The 22,337-nt window shown below is 34.9% G+C and overlaps 1 protein-coding gene across 1 annotated transcript; it reads right to left on the bottom strand.

The window, feature by feature from the left end:
- Positions 1–6,254: 6,254 nt before the first annotated feature.
- LOC145681375 (glycine receptor subunit alphaZ1-like) lies at positions 6,255–20,589 on the bottom strand. The gene is made up of 5 exons (XM_081753027.1): positions 20,515–20,589; positions 15,106–15,246; positions 12,953–13,154; positions 8,863–9,061; positions 6,255–6,553 (listed from the first exon to the last, which is right to left on the bottom strand). The coding sequence occupies exons 1-5, from the start codon at positions 20,570–20,572 to the stop codon at positions 6,341–6,343; spliced, it is 813 nt and encodes a 270-aa protein (XP_081609153.1). The 5' UTR covers positions 20,573–20,589; the 3' UTR covers positions 6,255–6,340.
- Between the last annotated feature and the right edge of the window lie 1,748 nt (positions 20,590–22,337).

Below are 22,337 nucleotides of genomic sequence, written 5' to 3'. Positions count from 1 at the left end.
GCATAGCATTTCTTTCAGTCAATTTTAGATGACACCTCACAGATTATACATCATTTGGCAATACACATTTGCTGTAGTCCTGATTTTAGGACTTTCACAAGAATCATATCCTTTCGGTCCCAAAACACGGTTTTTGCGATTTTGTGACCTATTGGTGTTCGTTTAAGTTTCTTTGCTTTGGAAAATTCTAAGAGTGCTGCCATTGCATTGACTACTGCTTCGACTCCACAGTTCACGATATCCAGGTTTCATTCCCCGCTACTATGCTAGGTAAAAGCTCATCTTCATTCTACCTTAAGTGGGACCAAAAAATATCGTGCAGGTGTCACTTAGTGAGAGCCTGTCAGCACTTTTGACATCCCACTCGCACGCAGTTTGTAATAACCCACCTTGCCAGACATAATTTGATGCATTGTTTTCGCAGACACTTCTGGAAACTCTTTGGCAAGCTCAGTTATTGTGTGATTGGATTACACATTCTCCACCAGATCGTTCGCCTTCCGCTACGGCCACAGTCCAGAACATTTCGTCAACAATTAGACGAACGGTCGTATCTCAAAATCTCACTTTTTCAGACGTAAAGAAAGAAATGTAATTCCACACAGGAGAAAAAAGTTGCAATAATTGATCATATATTCCACGTAACTCTTATATAGAATAGGTGACGCGTTATTACAAATTCAACTGCTTTTCTGTCTACTATTGTTATTTCTGTCTTTATGTCTGAAAAAGTGAAATTTTGAGATAAGACTCTTGGTCAAATTGTTGGCAATTTGAACGTCGTTCCCGAAACTCTCTGCACCTTTTCCTTCTCTTTCCTTTATTCATTATCGTCTGTACATAAATGTCACACAATTCTTGCTGCGTGTCAGCTACATCTTGTCTTTGGCGTTCAGATATTGCATGGCAGATCTCACTTTACATTTGGCGAGAATTTGAAGTACGACAGGCATTTCACCTTACTGCTACTCGTACGAACGCAATTCTACTCGAACGACTTTATCAACCACTTTCTTAATGTTATCAACCCCGAACGACAGTTATAGGCCATTTTGAACATTATTATTATTATTATTATTATTATTATTAAGTATACTGCCTTTCGGCAGATCCTGGGACTAATGAGATTTTTTTTTTTCAATTTTAGATTTGGGCCTGGAAATGTTTCTTTCACTTTTGTCGATCTTCAGCTTCTTCTGTTAACTCCCAATATTTTCTCCTATTCTTCTAGACGTGTAAATAATTTAGTTTACAGAACAGTTCATATTTATTTATTCATTCATATTTTACTTATACTGTCTAAATCGATCACACTCAGATCTTGTAAGACATACTTGGAATATAAAAAATAAATGTTTATAAATTACAAGACGCAAGTTCAAAACAAATTTGAAGGATAGGAGAAAATATATTTTGAACATGCGTCTCGTAATTTATAAACATTTATTTTTATACAGGGTTTCCCAAAAGTAGATGTGCACCCCTGCATTGATCAAGTATAACATTCTAGCTTATGGGTTTATTTGTTCGGTTGTTCCGAGCTTAAGATATAAGTAAAAAGACATTAAGAACAAATAATAAAGGAACTATGTCTACCTGATGAATAACAATAAGAAATTATATAAAAAGCAATGAGTAGACTGTATACCGACTTTTGGGCCACCCTATATTTCAAGAATGTCTATTATAAGTACTACGGGTGATCGAGTTATATAAATAAAATATGAATGAATAAATAAATATTATCTGTTCTGTAAACTAAATCATTTACACTCCTAATTTTGAAGATCATCTAGTATAACTTGAACACCCAAATACTACTGATATCCAGGAAGTACTAAAAACTAGGATTCAGGAAAACCTTTCATAGAATGACTTTTCTTCCAATTGGACGAAATACTTTATTTCTTAAGTGTTTCTCTAAATGCATGTAAAATTGCTTTAATTGAATACGATGACTCTAAGTTTCATAAAATCAAACAGGCTTGCTTCTCCTCTCAGAGAAGTACCCCTTCTAAATAAATCCTTCACAAATGATTTAGTTAAACAACTTAAATGATTTCTCTAAATTAGCTAAAATTCCGTGAATTCTCAGAGGGCTGAACATTCGTCCACGTAAAAGCCATCATTCCCTCTGGATTTTTGCTTAAGACAGACTCAGTGTCCGGCCTTGAGCCCTTGCACATGGTTTGCCCTTAATTGGATACATCGTTAAACGGATTAGTTAGCTAGTATCGTACATGAGAGATAGGTTAGATAAGTTCAGGAGAGTTCTCAAATTGAGGAAACACTAGCCTATTCTTTAAAGGTTGAGTAAAAATCTGAAAGATAACCTACAAAACTTACCTATTCTCGATCTTAAAAAATGTAGCTCAAATCAATAGCACAGCTGGCAGTAAACCGTCTGACTACAAGTTAAATAAGTCTTCGTTGCTATAGCAAAAGGCAATGCTAACAACAAACTTAATGTGTCAATTAATTAACCCATTTAAAAATGTACACGGCTACTAAATACTCATTTCTCTCTACCAAGAGTTTTATTATTTTAAATAGAAACCTATCTTCCCTATCCAGGACATTGTCTGGCCCAACCTTAATTCCGTACTGAAAGAGAAAAACCTTGGCCATGTATTCGGGAGTTACTTTTCACGAAAAATATCCCGCCTGAATCAAAATTTATTTGAGAACCTATTTTCTAGTCATTATTATAGACTCATATTAAAATTTACCGAACACCGGATACATGTTTTAAAACAAGACAGAACGTAAAAGGTCCTCAGCTGTAATCAAACTCTGTAACATGGAACTCTGATCTAAATTTTTCTTGTAAGTAAAATCTACACGTCTCAACCAAACAATGTCCATCCCTTACACTCAGAATAGCCTCTTATATATAGGCTTCTGTAGAACTTGTTTTAGAAGTATACCCAATCAACCACAGCTTTAGCAGAACTGCTTATAGTGGAAACTAGACTAGCTAAAAAAAAGTTTTAAAAAAGTATTAACATCCTGTAAATGATAGCTCTAAATAAATATGGTTAGATTATACAAATTATACAGAACGGTACAAACCTACATACATGCTAATGAGAAATGGATATCATGAATAAATATTACTAAAATTAATTAATTGCCAAAATTAAAATATACTACGTACTAGCGTTTGTGTACCGTGATAATTGCATACATATTTACCATCTGCCTACAATGATCCAAATTTGTTCCTAAAATCGATTTTAAAATATTTATAGAAGCACAAAACTTATTTTATTATAGCAAATAAATTTTTAAAGCTCTTAAACAACTTTGAAAGGCATATAAAACACATTGTATCAGTATATATATTTTATGTGATCAAAAGTATCCTGACACCCCCCCCCCAAAACATACGTTTTTCATATTAGGTGCATTGTGCTACCTACTGCCACGTATTCATTATCAGCGACCTCAGTAGTCATTAGACATTTTGAGAAAGCAGAATGGAGCGCTCCGCGGAACTCGCGGACTTCGAACGTGATCAGGCGATTGAGTGTCACTTGTGTCAGAAGTCTGTACGCGAGATTTACACACTCCTAAACATCCCTAGGTCCACTGTGTCTGATGTGATACTGAAGTAGAAACGTGGAGGGACACGTACAGCATAAAACTTACAGGACGACCTCGTCTGTTGACTGACAGAGACCGCCGACAGTTGAAGAGGGTCGTAAAGTGTAATAGACAGACATCTATCCAGACCATCACACAGGAATTTCAAACAGGATCAGGATCCACTCCAAGTACTATGACAGGCGTGAGGTAAGAAACTTGGATTTCATGGTCGAGCGGCTGCTCATAAGCCACACATTACGCAGGTAAATGCCAAACGACGCCTCGCTTGGTGTAAGGAGCGTAAACACTGGACAATTAAACAGTGCAAAAACGTTGTGTGGAGTGACGAATCACGGTACACAATGTGGCGATCCGATGGCAGGGTGTGGGTATGGCGAATGCCCGGTGAACGTCATCTGTCAGCGTGTGTAGTGCCAACAGTAAAATTCGGAGGTGGTGGGGTTATGGTGTGGTCGTGTCTTTCTTGAAGGAGGCTTGCACCCCTGGACTGGCCTGCACTGAGTCCTGACTTGAATTCTATAGAACACATTTGGGATGTTAAAACGCTGATTTCGTGCCAGGCTTCACCAACCTAAATCGATACCTCTCCTCAGTTCAGCATTCCGTAAAGAATGGGCTGTCATTTCCCAAGAAACCTTCCAGCACCTGATTGAAAGTATGCCTGTGAGAGTGGAAGCTGTCATCAAGGCTAAAGGCGAGCCAACACCATTTTCAATTCCAGCAGTACCGATGGAGGGCGTCACTAACTTGTAAGTCATTTTCAGCCAGGTGTCCGGACAGTTTTGATCACATAGTATATATATACCAACTCTATGTCCAATCATTCATTCAATCGACTTCAGAGACTACTTATTATATATAGTGGCACAAGCCTCAAACACTTCCATTTTTTAAGTCTACTGAAATTTTCAACAATTCGCAATATAAGTGCTTTTACATATTACCTTCTTTGACTGCTTTTAAATTCTATCTCGTATTCAAATACAACACATGTGTAATACCTTAAAAATAATTAACAACAATAACACTTCCTGAATGCTCAATTCTTTATTTTCGACTTTATTTATTACACTTTATCTCAGTTTATAACAAAATCCTACAAATAACTTATCTAAAATTTTAAATAAATCAGGAACTAGGAGTTCGGTTCTCAGTTAACACGTCAGTATTTTGTCATCTTTACAAAATAACATGTTGCAGGATTCGGAAATGTTGGTGGTTCTAAACCTACAGCAAGGCATCTCTACTGTTATTGAAACTGCAATAATAATGTCTTTTGTTCAGACATACATATCATCCTTAAGACCCCTCATACATCCGGAACTTTTACAGTCAATACGATAATGGACAGAAATTGAAAACTGAAGAGAAAAATTAAACATTTTGTGTTTATACTCTTTTTTCAGATATTAATTGTGAACGTCTTATCTGTTGAGGAATATTTCTTGTAAGTAAGGTAATATATAAAGAATTAAATGTTTGAGATGTAACAGTGAGACATCTGTTCATTGAGGATAGAATAATAGTATTACCTCTGTAACATTTCTATTATCTGTTGAAGTTGTGATTATCCCATTTCTTCCACTTTATGTAGTACGAGGAACTATTAATTTCAGAAACTATAGTTACAATCAACTATATTTGTTGACTTCCAATAAATAACTAAATAGAGCACGCGGGTAAATATGTAACATTATCGTTGATTCTAAATTAACATATTAGTGTCTTTTGTTCAATGATAAGTACACATTACGGACCAATCCAAGATTCCCCTGTCATAATATGGAAAGATAAATAACTCCAAGTGATATTCGCAATGTTGAGACACTTCAGGGAATGGGGTAAGACTCATGATTACGCAACTTATATCTTACAACTAACATCTGGTTTGTTCTAACAGGTACTTATTTTCATGGAATTGCCCATGTACTAGGAATTGCACTGGAATGGTTAGAAAAAAGATGACGGGCAGTAAGTGTTTTAGTAACAGCTATAGTTACACGAGATGATATACATAGTATATGATTGTTCTTGATTTATGTTACTAAGAATGAGAGGTGAAAGATATTAGTATTGTAATATTAATACATATTATCATTTAGAATAAAAGAAACTAGGTCAGCCTTAACTTCACAGTATCCATAGTGTGCAACTGACGTTGCACCGTTTGAGCAACACAGTAGAAGTTAAAATATTAATGGCTGTAAATAAGTCAATGTTTGAAAGGTAGCTGAAAATTGGACTGAAAATTGGCGATTTGTTACCTGCTTCCCCTTTCCCAAAGCCCACAGAAAAATCAAATGTGTTCAAAGAATTCATGTATTATTTTCAATCAAGTACTGTTAAAGTTAAATGTATTTTTTATAAAAACTTGCTGTGTGGCTCAAACGTTGTGGTAGCATAGACAAAAGGAAACATAAAGTTTCCAACCACTCATGAAATACTTAACCAACACACTACCTATATCTATTCAACAGTGCAAGTCTCAGTGCCAAACTACAAGGGCTGATGCACCTGATGTAAGCAACTTCAAAAGAGAATTTGTAACATCTCAATTATGTATTGCTAGATGTGTTGAGCGATAGATTATTCACTTCGAGTAAATTTTGATTACGACTTGTTCGTTCAATACTCTGTATCTGTAATCATGATGGTGTCAAATTATCACTTTGAAGTACAGCACAATGTTCTTGAGAATGTTTAGTTCCATGTATGCGTTAGTAAGACACTGCTACGACTTCTTCTCCTTAATATGTGCCCAGGCACTGTTCATCTTGTCTATATGGTACATCCAATAGAAAATATTAAACGCTACAAAGCTTAGTGGGAAAAATATTAACGCTAATATATCGATGATCCCTTGATATTTAAAGAGATCTCTCATCTTCTGATACAATTTAGGAAGCTTCATTTGTTTCTTTGTTTTGTAGGTCACTTCACACTTCTGAAATTGAAAACAAAGGACATTAAGACTCGGAAATAAATGCAATTAAGCATTCGATTCTTTACAAATACTAAAATTTTCGAAAGCATTATTACTACTACTCCTAAAAGCAAGGACATTAAATTCGCATTCTACTACTATGCAAATATTTTGTTGATTCTGAATAAGTTGTAAAACAGGAATAAAATACACAAACAAGTTTGGCAAAATGTCTTCACAAGTTCGCTCTTAACACGTACGCTGCGTTACGAGTCACCGGTAGCATGTGAGATCTTATTTTGAGATTTTCTATACACATGACGATACGATATTTCAAATTCACACTTCATCATCTGTTGACAGAATCTGAAGCTACATGACGCCAAAGCAGGACGAGACACACGGTGACTCGTATAGCACTGAGATCCAAACTCAGTTTTACACTGCCATGACGAACGTGTTAAATTTTCGATTTATTTCAAATGAGAAATGTGTAGTCTGTTTAATGTAATATTTTGGACAATTATAAATGTACTATTTAGCAATCCGTCTGTCCCAATTAAATGCGAAAGATTGAAGTTATCAAGTGTTTCCTTCTTGATAGAAACTGTTTTTGACATGTACACTTAAAACTATAATTCATAACATAGACGTACAAAATGGCAATTACCTGTGAACATCAGTTTAATTTGTAAAGGAATTTTGCGTATATTGTACTATTGTGTTTATTAAAATAATATAAAATTAAGGTTAATTCAACCTTCAAATTTCATCATTCCAAAATACCAATCTTAAATTAAGAACTATTACTTTTTTAATTTTGTGAAAAATCATATTTTAATTTTATTTGGAACTGTTTTTTGTTCTTGCAGTCATTAACAATCCAACTGTTGTCTGCCAATCACAGATGAAAGGTAAAAGATGTTTCTTCATGATTTAATTGAGCATGAATAATTAAATTTTTAATTGTACTTGTTTATATCGGATTTAGTCAGTCAGTGTAATATTTTATTTTTTGGCACTATGATGGTACTAAATATGGCTTCTTAGAAATTACCACTGACAGAGGAAATACAATGTTCACAAACCAACGTAGTTCTAGATAATTGGAGTAAATATTAGAATATGATCAATGTAAGTAGATGTTTGAAACAGGAGTGAACTGAATAACATTATAAGTTAATCAAAAACTTCATTGATTCATACAGAAAGATTAAATGTTCATGAATGGTGGAAAGTCATTCTTTTACTTTTTTATGTCCAAAGGACAAAGTTAGTTGGCTGTTAGTAACTTTAAACTTCAAGAGCAATAGTATTTATCTATACAAGTAATTAACAACACCACTAGTTGGATTAACAAAACAATTCTCTTTATGTAAGAACTCAAGAGTTTTATTTATAAAACATTAAACTACAATATTAAACACTATATTTACACGAATAAGGACATTTATACAGGAATATTATACATGGACTGTAAGATAAAAAATCGTCCTAATATACTGTAATGAATTTATAAACCCTTAATTCTTTCTAAATGTCGGAATGAAATATAGTTGTTTATATCTACTTGACAAGTTATGCATGCAACGAAGTCTGATATCGTTACTTTAAACTAAAGGAAACATTTGTAAATGTCGATGAGAAAAGAGAATCAAGATTAAACATATCAATGTTTTCTGTTTAAAATAAAATACTGGAAAGAATATGCATGTATACTGTCCTTGACGAAACAAATTTCTCACTTTTTGACGCTTGTATTTTAATCACACCTCACTCTAGCTAACAGAGCTGAATACACGGTTTAAGTTATCCGTTTCTCGCCAAGTAGCATACATAGCACAAATCAAACTCAATCTGTTGTACGTCCTCATGGCCGAGCATGCTAGCGCACAAGTTAGTACTAAAAGTCGTTTCTGACGTGGGTTCAAACCCGGGCCCCAGGAAAATTATTTGTTAACTTTAATAAACACTTTTATCATTAAAATAAGATACAAACAATACTCATTTGCTCTTGTACGTAATATATAATGCATAAAAAGTGATTGACTTACGTATCGAAATATAGCTGAGCGAGCGTCAGCGAGCGAAGAGGATTACAAGCCCCGCAGGACTCGCTTTGTTCCAACTTGACCCTCAAGATAATTTCACGTGACATTACGTCACACTCGGATGGTGCAACGTCGATGTTAATGTACCCTTAGCTGCTTTCTTGTGACCAACTTTTAAGAGTTAAGTACGGTAGCACGTGAAAAAACATATGTCTTCCTCACTTACAAAAGCCCATAGAAATATTTAATTTAAAAACAGCATAGAAAACGAAATCTTACCTCTGGATTTATAACATTTGGCCTAACATTAAAAATCTTCCCTGGTGTTACCACTTCTTCTTCCTTCTTCCATGATGTTTTACATCTCATTCCACAAAGAACAATGGCGTATTCGAGGAGAGCCCCTACCACGAATGTCATACACGCTATCATCCACATCTCTACTGGTTTTACACGGAACGACGGCTTGAGACTTTGCCTGTAAAAATAAATGCTCATTAGGTCGGTTAAATGTAAGGAAGATAGCACAATATTTTAACAATTTGTAGCAGCTCTATTGCTTTAACTTGTGCTCTGCACTATTATTACAAATATATAGTATGAATATCAGGGTTAGGAGTAATAAAAATAGATAGAATCTACTCTTAGCGGTTTAGATTCTCATGTAGCAAATAAATAAATGATCTATGATGTCAAAAAAATTGTATTATTATTATTATTATTATTATTATTATTATTATTATTATTATTATTACTATTATTAAATATTCTGCCTTTTGGCAGGTCCTGGGACTAATGAGGTTTGTTTTTTTTCTTAATTTCCATTTTGGGCCTGGAAATGTTTCTTCTATGTTTCTCGATCTTCAGCTTCCTCTTGTAACTCCCAATATTTTCTTCTACGTATTTGTCAAATCGTCGATCATTTGTGTTCTTCTTCTTCCTATTCCCCGCTTTCCTTCCATTTTTTCTTCTGCGACGGTATAAAGAATACAATTTCTTTGTAAGATATGTCCAAGTCAATTGACCTTCCTACCAAGGATTCTGGCAAGAAGTGTCCTCTTCTCTCCTATCTGCTTTTAAAACATCTTCGTTTGTTGCTCTCTCTGTCCATTTTATCTTGTCCATTTTCCTCCAACACTACATTTCGAAGCTTTTCTTCTCCACCTTCTGAAATGTTCAAGTCTCTGAACCTTACAGTCAAACGCTTCATATATAGCATTTGACCAATTTTGTCCTAAGATCAATATTGAGCTTGCTAGTTAAGAGTTATGTTTTCTTGTTGAATGCTGCTTTGGCTATGGCAATTCCTGACCTGACCGCTTTGGTGCAGTAAGCATTTCTCGTCAAAACACTTCCTAGATGCTTCAAATTATCGGCTTCTTCACGTTCTTCACGTTCTACTCTGCCCCGTAAGTCACGTTTTCATGGGATATTTTTACCACTTTCGACTTTTCGATGTTGATTTCCATTCCAGAAGGATTTAGAGGCATCAAATTAGCAATAAACGATACAGTTTTCAAAGTCATAAAAATAATGAGGGGTAAATTTGGATAAGGGTGTAACTAACAATTCTTCATTTTTTGAGGACAGTAAAGAAACAAACGCCCTTATCCATTTAACCAACGTATTCACACACTATTTTTGGAGACAGGCGTTCCTTACCGAGGAAAGATATTACCTTAACACCACCTAGACACATACGGACATGGTCAATCTTGCAGGAATTATGTATATCTCATTTTACCGGAAATAGGTCGATACGCCCTTATCCAAATTACCCCTTCAGTCTCAATTTTCTAAAAAAAAAAAAAAAAAAAAGTGCGCATCTTCATTTGTCGTCAAATATGTTGATTTGTTTAAATCAATATCATGTATCCATTGATTTGGACAATATTATAATTAAACAAAACTTACATTTTAAGAATGAATTATAATTATACGTTATATCTCACTAACCATATTGTGTATCGTCATTCTGTTGTTGTCATAATGAAAAGCTATGGATATCACTTTAATAGGCTGTGGAGTTGTCAAACAGCATTACATTCAACGTTTACTAAATTGTTTCTTCTCGATTTTTTCAGAAACTACGCATCTGAATTTACACCTATCTAAAACACTTTGTCCAACTCATTTGCGGTTTATTGGTTGATATGTAGCATCTTTGGACAACTAGTTCTTATCAAATGCTAATAACATTCTAAAGTTGGGATCATTTATGTATGCTTTTCTATCAATATGATATTTGCACAAGAAAAGTAGTCGGCATTACATTAACTCATTCAGCAAGGGAGCTCGGTAATCGTATTCCAAAAGAATCAAGTTCATAGACTAGTTGGACGCAAGGCAAAACTTTACGTTAACTAGAATAGTGACTGGTATCCACCAGCTACGCAACTAGCCTAGCTGTTGCCCGGAGCAAGAACTCGCCTAAGCGCCCCCCACCCCATCCCACCCGACCAACCAAACAAAAATGCTTCCCTAACCACACCTGATATTGGCATCACACAGTAATTCTCCTATTCCATTTTTTTTCTTCAACTTAAATCTCGATTTAAAAATTTCAATACATAATTTAACTTTTAGTACAAGATAAAGCGCCAAACTAAGTAGTACTTGATTGCCAAATAATCTGAGAATAGCATGCTTGACATATTCTTATAGTCTTATCATAGTAACTATAAATCCAAATTAGATAATATAATGTTTTGTGGAATTATATGTGTAGAATGAATAACAGTCAGTTGCATAGAATATTTATGACAAACAGTCAACCTATTGTCTCGAGTATTATACTCGGACATTTTGCAAATCTCTTAAATCAATGTAAGTTATATGAAAACACAAAGAGCTGGAACTAAAATTTAACTTCGAGGGCTCTTTTGGCTGCAAAGGCTTTTACAATATTATCAAAAGATAGCTTTGAAGCTAACTTTTGTTCTATGGATATGATCCTAATGTTGGTGAGTCGTTGTTCTTCTATTACGATTCTGAGGTATTTCTTTTATGATCATTAGTTTGCAAAAACTCGTTTCCTTGCCTTATAGTGAAAATAAATATTTGCCCAATTTTGCACCACTCAATCTGACGCCCGGGCACAAGCCCGTTTCACCCCCTTAGTTACGTGACTGTGGTACCGGTTATTCTAAGTTGTTATTTGCTAGAACTATTTGTGCATTTGGAGAGATGTCTATCGCGAGATGAGTTAGTGATAGTTCCTATTTTTTCTACTAGGTGTCTGTCTACCATGTACCGTACACTCATATGATAGTTTGCTACTGTCATGTCAACTGTTCGTATCTGCTTGTAGTCGGTGTGTGTCAGTGTGTTAGGTTTATGAGCTGTTTGTCAAATTAGTGGAAGCGTGTACTATAATTTTCAATTTTCATTGGAACCAGGGCTGGATTTATGTTGCATTTCCGATTAATTTCGTTTTTCTAAATTACGAAATGTGTTTTCATACCGTCTATTTTATCCAATCATTTTATTATTATGGGAGTTTGAGGGTAGCAGGTTCCTGTGCCTATAAAAATAACCTTCCCAGATTCTACTAATTTTCTGTTTCATTATTATTATTATTATTATTATTATTATTATTATTATTATTATTATTATTATTATTATTATTATTATTATTATTATTATTATTATTATTATTCGTTGAGAATTAGATATCGCAGTTAAAAATATGGATAGTTTGGAATATCTATACTGGGTTACAAACTCCGGTTATTTAAGAACTGATTCATCTGAACCGATTCCTGAACCAATTTAGTATACTTTTGCCTAATACTTTTTTTTTATTCTCCGGAGGAGTTTGGGAGTGAGTTACTAACAGGTTGTGAGTTACTCGTAACAGGTCTGATGAATTGGTTCCAGTGAATGTTCTAGTCAAAGTAAATGCTTGCCGGATGAACTATCAACATAAACTTTTAAACTACCAGCCTAGCTATCTTTAAATCATCACAAATAAACGCACATCTTTCAGCATCTGACATATTTGTGGAAATATTTGATATATTTCTTCCTTATAAGGGCCGCAGTGTCTCATCGATAGTGCGGTCATCTGTGGTGCATATGGTTCCGGCTTCAATCCCAGCTTCCACAAAGTGGGTTTTCTGGTTGACCAACACCCTGTGTTTGAATCTTCTCGATCTTCTCTAGTTTCTCCTCACATTCTTAATTCCACTATTAGCATTCATGTCATCATCTAAATCTTTCTTACCTTCGATGAATAATCATGAGATGTAAACTCAAGAAAAAATCCTTCTTATGAATATATAAAATACATTGATAAGTTACAAAGAGTTAGTTACGTTCGTAGTGAACACATAAGAACACCTCATTAAATTTGTTTCAACTTACGTACCTGAGAGAGTTAAACATGGTAACGAGGGTCAACAAAGTTGTAATGAGCAATCCAATACGTCCGGGTACCACATCTGGGTTGATAATAAAACTGCACCACGAGACGACCACCAGAAGACCGCTCGGGAAATACGTCATCAACAAATGATTCGATAAGTCTCGATTCAGGTAAGTGTACAGATATAGAATCTTTGGTCTCGTATCTGTAAACCAGAAAAGTCACTTGATTTTCTTCTCCATTTCAATTTCTTGAATTATGTTTCAAGAAATAGTTAAGATATGAAGTACACTTATCAAAACTTGTAGAGCAGATTATAAAACAAGTCAAGGAAACAGGTGAGAAATTTGACCTTTCACCTTTTTGTGCAAGATTGACTACACAGAGCCAAGGAAAACGTGATGGCTTTTACACAGTTTTATACTTTTACATATAGCTTCACATGTACATGCTAAATAAATATACATAACATTTCTGAATAGCATATATATATATATATATATATGAGGGGTGTAGATGCAAAAGTGGCAATCTCCACTCGGCCGAATTTTTCAGGACGAGCGATTAATTGATATCTCGTAAACCTCATAAGATTTTAACGTACAGCTTTTTTGGCATAGTAGATCGTAGCAATATTAGAGGGTTGAACATAAATTTTCCCCAGAGAAAGTCCCTCATTTTTTGTAATTACTGTTTCAAAATTGGAGATTGCAAGTTTTGAAAATGAACGTGGACTAGTGAACTAGTACAGACTTGTTGACTCATTAGAAACTAGTGAGGAAATTTGGAACGATTCCATTCAAGCGACACAGTTGCCATGGCAACGTCTGACGCCAGCAGGCCTCTCATTGACTGTAGTAGAGATTGTCATTTTTGAAGCGCACCAGGTAGTGGAGATTGCAAGTTTTGCGAAAATTGTGATATTCGCCTTGAGTTTTTACTGGGAAGATGTAAGTTTTGATCCAAACAGACCTTACCGCTCGGTCGGGGACACTTAATACAATAAAGTCCCACCTCTAACTCAATTTCTCAAAAAATTGAAGATTGCCACTTTTGCATCTACACCTCTCATATATATTGAAACAAGTCATCGAAATAGATCAACATGAGTTTTGGATATGTCGCCCTCGGAATAACTTTTGCAATTCCGCTTATTATTACGTGTCAACTTGTGTTAGTACAAAGGTAGGGCATGTCTGCTACTTTCAAACATAACTGAAACGTGTCCAAAGAAAGCATTTGTTATTATGAGTAACAGCTTCAACAATATAATATTTCCTTCATCAGATAATGTAGCTGGTGAAGATAGTGATAGTGTTTCTTCCAGACATGTTTTCTCAGGGGCACTGACCCCCGGAAGGGACAAAAATAATACGTCTATAATATAATAATAAATAGAATAGTAGCAGCAGTGCCCCCCCCCCGGAATACTAAGTGTGACCCTCCGGAACAGCTTTTATGAAAGAGCGACTGGTAATGAGTATTAGTAGTAGAGATATGTTATTAGTTCGTTTAGATCTATTTTATTTTTGTTTGAATTATAGGAATTTTCAAAGCTATTCTGGGCAGCATTCAGATAAAATAATATGTATATTATGCTGCATTTCTGTAGGACACCGTAGTCTCATGGTTATAGCGTTATAATCATGTCCGCGTGGTCCCGGGTTCGATTTCCGACCGGTGCTTTTCCAATTTTCAGCGTCCACCCAGCGTCGTGGGGCAAATTGGGGAGTTACGTGTAAACAAGATGTGACAACCACTAGGTCTAGAAAGATCCTGATGCGCCTGTTAGGGGGAGGGCACCTCATCACGTGTTCGCCGCTAGGCTCGACGTAGTTCAGTTGGTCGCTAGCAGATGGCGCTGAAACAGGCTCAGGCTCACAAATGAGCCGTTATACCAAGTCGTTTGTTTTCTTGTATCTCTGCAGAGGATATAGAAACATGACAGAACATGCATTTGTTTTGTATTCACCAAATTAGTGATCCCTCTTTGCAATTGCTTTGATTTCGTAATTTTAGGATTACTGGAAGTTCTGTAGAAGTTACTACATTTTTCATAAATACTAAAATGCGTACTTTCCCGTTAAGCATGCGTAAGAAGAAGGCATAAATGAAACGCAACTGTGATCGATACTTAATGAAAATGGTCGACTTACCATCTGGAGAGGATTCTTCTTTAGTTTCAAATCTAAATTGGAAGCTTGGAAGTTCCATATCAGTGGCTCCCCATGAACTGTCCTTCATCTTCAACGCCCCTCTCGGATCCCACACCAGATTCAGAAATTTATACGCTGTGTCTGAAATGCATCAAGATATTTTTGTTAATCAAAGTATTTGTAGAGGAGATGTTTTTCGATAGAACTTATATTTAAATTATAGGGAATATGTTATAAAGGTCAAAGTAAATACGAATATCTTTAATGATATGATTTCATGTCGATTATTAGCGTATAGATATATGGCTGATGCACTTACATTACAGACTAACATAGGATTACAAAGCATTAGATCCCGTAATTTTTCCGAACAAATTACATTTGTACAAGAAGATGTTACATGGGATAAACTGTTTTGTTTTCTATAACCTTTATATATCTTCAGAGAAATACCTTGCCGACTTCTCTCCTGCCTATGCGGAGAGTATACGCGCGCCTTTGGCGCGGTATACCTGGGTTTGATTCCAAACGGAGCTCATGTGGTTCAAATCATGTGCTAAGCTGTACGACCACCATTCACACAGCCCCACTGCTGAAAGAGACGTTAAACTTAAAACAAAAACCTTGTACTCTGACAATTCTTCTCGGTGCCAGGTCGTATTAATCTGGACATTAACAGATTTCTTTGTTTCTTGCTTGTGTCTACATCTATTTCTTCCGTGCTAACTTTTGAAAAATGCACTCAATTTTAATTAGATTCTTTATATCCTCTATTCTTTATAACCTTCTCAGATGTATTATTTGAGGCAAATATAGAAAAAACTTGACTAAGTTAACTTCAGTTAGTAATATAAGATGAACCGTGGTGCAGTGGTAGAGCCTCTCCGCTCACACCTGACTCGATACGAGGTCAATTGAGTTTGTGCTCCGTTGTCTTTCTCAAAGCACTCCCGTTTCCCTCCATATTTCAATTCGTCTGTAATAGCATATATTAATTGGCGGGTGGATGTCTAAAGTGCGTTAAGTCAAAAGTTAGTGTTTTAGAGAAGTCGCATTTGAAAGTTCAAATATAAATCAAAAAGTCCGGTTTTTGGTTTCAGACATAATCATAAAAACAGTCTTATTAACATGAAAAGCTGCAACAGCTAATCATTTTCGCAAAACCGGGTTTTTAATTTATGGCTGAACTTTCAAATACGATTTCTGTAAAACACCAATTGTTTAACTAACGCACTTTACACACTCACCCGCCAATTAATATTTATCAACTGTTTAAACCAGAATTTTCTTATATAATAGACCTTATCTATAAATTATTCTCATTAGTTGAAACAGATATCGCTTTAAAAAAACGAGGGAGTAAATCCTGTGCTTTCCTATGTTTTATCTTACTTACATGTAAAATATCGCTATTTTTTATATATCCTCTGAGTGCATTCAGTAACTAAGTGATTACTGACGATCTTCAACCTTTGAACACTTTATTGTGTCTCGTATATGTTTGTAAGTTCACATTAATCATTAATCATAGATATTGGAAATAGCATAGAACAGATTATGTGCAAGTTGGAACAGGGAGTTAAGCCAATGACAGAAGACTTGCTGGCGTGGAGGGTCATACGAGACAATCTGCAATATTTACAGAAGAATTGAATAACCATATTCAATTTATATAATCGTTTTTCGTACACTAATATCACAGGAACATAAAAACATTTATAACGGTAACCAAAATATTTACTTACTAAAGAAAAGCAGAAAAATTGTTATTTACCATTTTAATGGAACACTGCCAATTAATCTGTTGTACACTCTACATTTGATGTTCCAACGCGGAGGGTATTTTCAAGGGGATATCAGTTATCCAAGAAAAAGTCTGATGGGCCGGATTAAAGGGTTCAGTGGGCCGGCTGTTGCACATGGCTGACAGAATCAATTGTTTAAAAATGAATATAGTGGATAATTATTTAAGTGGATAAATATGTGTGGAATATGAGGTGCATTCAATTAAAAATTAGTCTTGAGGTAGTCTTAGACAAAACTTCCTGACCACTTATCTCTCATTAGCGAATACTATAATCCACAGTTAGACTAAAACCAAACGAAACTGTATTTTTTGTAGCAAATTGAGATCTTTATTTAAAAACAATGTACTAGATTTTCCTACATACACCTCGTATATTCCCCCCAAATATGAGCTTAGAAAGCAAAAATACTTTTTAAGATTTTTAAAACAAAACTGTACATTCAATTTGAAATATTTCTAAATGCTATTTAAAATGTTTGTCATTTATTCAACTGTTGTGTCAGTCTTATTAGCATTCATGTAGCGGAAAGATATATGGGATTGCGTACCTTGAAGAAGGGAGGAAGAAGGTGTCTTTTCGTCTTACATATCTTTACCTCGAGACCGGCTTAAAATTGAACGCACTGGGTATTATTAGTAAACGTTGTATCATGTGTAACTTAATTCACGAATTCTACTTTTAATAAAAATATTCACATTCTTTCTTCCTGTTGGTTAGTTCATAATATAATAAACTACAACTAAACATTAAGTTAACAATTAATTCAGTACCGTGCCATAGGAAGGGGCGAGCGGGACGATAGCCCCGGGCGTCGAAGTAAAGGGGCGCAAAATTCGAGAGTAAAAAGAAAAGATATATATATATATAATAAAATGAACCTGACTCATATGTATTGGGGCGCTGTCGTATACTCTCGCCTCAGACGCTGATTTTACATGGCACAGCACTGTAGTAATTAACGTTACACTCGACCCCAGCCATAGGACCTAAATACACGGTTCCGATTGGTTGAAGTTATCCGTCTCTCCCCACGTAGGGTATATGTAGCACAAATTAAACGCCTGCTGATGTCAGTCCTTGTGGCCGATCATGCTAGCGTACTGGCTAGTAAAGAAAATCGGTTTTGGCGTGGAGTCAAACTCAGCTCAAGGAAAGGTTTTTTTTAAAAAAAAATGTTCATCACAGTTTTATCTTTAAAATAAGATAAATATAATACTCATTTGCCGTTGTAAGTAATATATAATGCATAAAATGTTATTAAATATAGGTGAGCGATCATCAGCGAGCGAAGGAGGTTAGAAGCTCCTAAGGGCTCGTTTTTGTTCCATCATGATCCCCATGATAATACCACGTGACATTACCCCACACTCGAGTGACCCAACTTCGAATCTCACTCGCTTTCTTGTGACCAAAATGCATATTTTTCTTATTATAACGCTTGAAAAAATATACCTCATGTTCTTACGACATGTAACCGAAACATATTTTTATTTTATTTTTACCAACACAGAAAGTGATGATTTTCTTCTATTACTAAAATACACAATACATGCACCAATAGGTTTAGACAATTCGAGCGTGAAAAGTATGCGTTACGCACATGGAACATGGCGTAGGGGAAGGTCGTCTGGTATCGGACACCTTAGCTTGTTTTAGTTTCTCAGGCTGAAAAATAGCTATATCAAATTACTTAATGCACAAAATGGTACCTTGGTATCTTACACACAACATACTAAAGGTGATTTGACAGGTAAAAACTAATAATATTATATTTTTGTAAAAAATCAAAGGTAACACAAATTAGTGTTCTTAAAAAGTGGAGGGTGGTATCGGACAAACATAAAACTATAGAGAATTAGTCTTTTGAGCTAATTTAATAACAGAACAAATTGCAAATATTAGCTGTTTACTTACAGGAGTTCTTACACACAAAATACTGTTTTATTACGCTTTGAAATACAGCCTAAAACAAAAATAAAAATAGATCTTAAAGTTCTTAGTCTCATCAAGAGTTATCATTTTTTATTCTGACACAAATCACAATGATAAAACAGTCTGCCTTCAAAATTTGCACATTGTTCATGGACCAAATCTTTACATATATTGCGCTGTATCCAATCATCAAAAGAATCCCCGCAGATTATAATGTTTAGTTTTTCAGCAAGTTTGTAAACTAGTTTTAAAACTCCTGGTATTCTTAGTGGCATGAGACTAGTTAACTATACAAAGCCTTTACATGATTGTATAGTATTTCTTCTTGGTCACGTTCTACTAAATGTACCTTTGTTATCCGAGCAGCGAGGATTAGCTGTTGTCTCCTTCCCTTCCGACAGCTTTTCGACACGATTACCTAATGTGCTCTAAGGAACACCATATCTAGCACTGGCCGCACGTGCTTCTTTGGAAATAACTTTGTCCATGGCCAACTTCATATTTTCTTCATCCAAATTGTCACGTATTTTCCCCATGGTTTCTTGAAAAAGCCAGAAACCAGTAAAAGCGTCGAGTTTACTTACCAGTGTTTCGTCCGATACCACGCGATTCCATTTTGTCCGATACCAGCCGAAAGACTTGCAACTTATGAATGGCTATCTATCGGCTTGTAACAATATGAATGCAACTATACGCCTAAATTATAATATATATACACCCTAATAAATGCTGTGATAGCAACAATATATCAATACATTTACTTTGTGACAAGTTGCAGCCACACAAATCTATCTCCGTGCACCTGATCTCTCGCAAAAATACAAAAACCTTGAAGCACGAGATACACCATTCATCGGACAAATCCACTATGGCGTGGGTTTGGCTAATTCATTTCGATCAACTCATTGTATACTGGACAGGTGCCACCTTAAGCAGGAAATAACGAAAACTGCTTTTGTCCGATACCACCCGCTGTCCGATACCAGACGACTTTCCCCTATCTCTTCACTAATAATTGAAGCGCTTGGAGGGTAAAGGTAGTATGTAACAAATTGAATATGATGGGAAAATTGACTTTCACAACTTTGCCCGTTAACATACCACCTTCAACGTTTCTAAATATCTGCACTAGGACGAGGACTCACCAAATAATGTGTTAGGTAGCATGAGTAGCATATAACACGTGCATGAACAGCCAGAATGCAACATTTCGAAAAATGTAATATAACACCTTTAACCTCCAAGCGCTTCAATTGTTAATATAAACTATTGCTTGAGTTTGAAATTGGTCTACAATAAAATGGTAAACTCAACCTATATTATAAACAGGTTAATTTTCTGTTAACATTTTAACGTTTTCTGACTTCCATGAAACATGCCTTTTCCTTCAAAATTTGAAAACTTGAATTACCCTTAAACTCTCAAGGGAAGAAAGAATTTCTGTAATATAAAAATAAACCAAACATATATCACTTACTTATGACATGCACGGTGCTGCTACCTTATCTCACTATGAACGTTCTTAAGTTACTAATCACGCAAGTTAATCTCCTTAAATCAGTATGTGTTCACACGTTTTTACATTTCGCAGCGTTTTCAAAGTGTATCAACTTTACGTGTCAAAATAAATCTATTCAGCTAATTAATATGTAATGTATAACACACTTACTTGAGGTAATCTTCCATTCACAGACTTGAACATCCATTGGATACAGATCAAAATCCATTTCACATATCAACTCAAGAGAACAACTGCAATGATACAGACAAATTATTTCTAATTACTTTATAATTCTAATTATGATTAAAGTAATTCTAATTACATTCTAATTACTGTATAATATATGTTACGAGACGAGTTTCTTTGTCGTTGGTTTCACGATTTAGCTTATTAAATTAAATTAAACATGGATTCAAACCGTATACATGAAAAATATCTACACAAATGGGCACTTTCGTCCGAAATATTTATTTTATAACAAAAAGTTGTTCCCTTAAGGCTTTGAATCAAAGCACACTATTGAAAGCTCCAATTCCTTATTTAAAAGCTCTAATTGTAAATACTTAATTAAAAGTTGTAATTGTTCGTATTTAACAAATTTAGTTATTTTTATTTATTTTTTCAGTTTTCCCACTAAATAGCCCTAAACTCCATACCATATGTTTATAATTATTGAAGAATTTCATCATACACAACATTGTGTTGATTTCAATCACTCAGTAGCAAGCAATGGCAGCTAGCGTTTTCTGGGAGCACCAGGCTGACAGCGCAGACAGCGAACCTATTAGCACTAGTCCGGGAGCAAGTGGTATAAACTAGTGGTACGATTTTAATGGTACAATTGTGAGACATATTTTTTCTGTTTTTGTGTACATTAGTTATGACAAATTTAAATGTTACCAAGTGAAAAAACTCCGAAAAACCATTATGGCGACCATTATGGCGGCTGAGCTATATATAAAAGTGTTCGTATCTAGGTTATTTTTCATCCGATTTAGATTTTCTTTTTTTAATTGCAAGTCTATATTGTAATATTTTTAGAATTACACTTGTTGCGCTATCTGTAGTGGGTTTCAAGTTTTAAAAGAAAAACTATTTTAACCTGTAAAATTCCCTTTTTATTCCATGTCTGATTTATTTGTCAACGTATTTTGGTAACTCTATTTTTAAATTTATATGTATGTTTTAAAATATATTTATTAACACTAGGCTATACATTTCACTTTCAATATAGTTTTTATTTAATTTTAAAAAGCACAGTATGAACTTTTATAAATCAGTGATCTTCAATGTAACATATACAAACAAAACCCATAAAAATGATAGAATATACAGTATGTTTTCATATTATAAATGAAATATTTATTCATTTTCAAAATCCCTACCGCAGAATATTTCAGTAAGTATGCTACACTCCTCATATACAGCAAAATTTGAGATACGTTACTCAGAGAAGTTAAAACTCTTCTCCATCACTTTTATCACCTGTTCAGTGCATTTACTATTCTCACAAACGTAAATGTCATCGTCTCCACACATGCACAGATCAGAGCACGGAAGCATGGATTGCTGACAGGAGCACAATTTAGTCAAGCACAATTTAGTAGACTTGTATGACACGAATATTCTACTAGTTCAAGTACAGTAGATGAAGCAGTAGGAGGAGTAGTCATCAGAGGAACGAAAACACCATTCTGAATAGTCCAGCCATAACAGTTGTCAGGTGAAGGAAATTTAGGTTTTACCATAATATCATTTTGCCACATTATACATTGATAATGTGCCCGTAATACTGCAACATGAAGGACTGGCTGTGTTGGAGGCATTTTTATTTCCATAGGCATTTTTATAGGCAGATATTTCTTCTGAAACATAATCCATCGTGCATCATTAACACTTGAATTCTTGGCATTGGGGATGTATAACATACACACAAACTTTTCCGAGGCACTGAAAATGGATTGAGATGGTTTATGTTCCAATCCATTTCC

Source organism: Thermobia domestica, chromosome 3 (genome assembly GCF_964235325.1).
Source record: "Thermobia domestica chromosome 3, izTheDome1.hap1.1, whole genome shotgun sequence".
Lineage (NCBI taxonomy): Eukaryota > Metazoa > Arthropoda > Insecta > Zygentoma > Lepismatidae > Thermobia > Thermobia domestica.
The sequence above is the reverse complement of the archived record's forward strand: the minus strand, read 5'-3'. Positions and strand labels throughout refer to the sequence as shown.

Coding starts and splice junctions, on each gene's coding strand:
- LOC145681375 (XM_081753027.1), bottom strand. CDS start 20,572: ATGGATTTTGATCTGTATCCAATGGATGTTCAAGTCTGTGAATGGAAG. Junction 15,247..20,514: donor TGAATGGAAGATTACCTCAA/GTAAGTGTGTTA, acceptor GATGCATTTCAG/ACACAGCGTATAAATTTCTG. Junction 13,155..15,105: donor AGAAGAATCCTCTCCAGATG/GTAAGTCGACCA, acceptor TCTGGTTTACAG/ATACGAGACCAAAGATTCTA.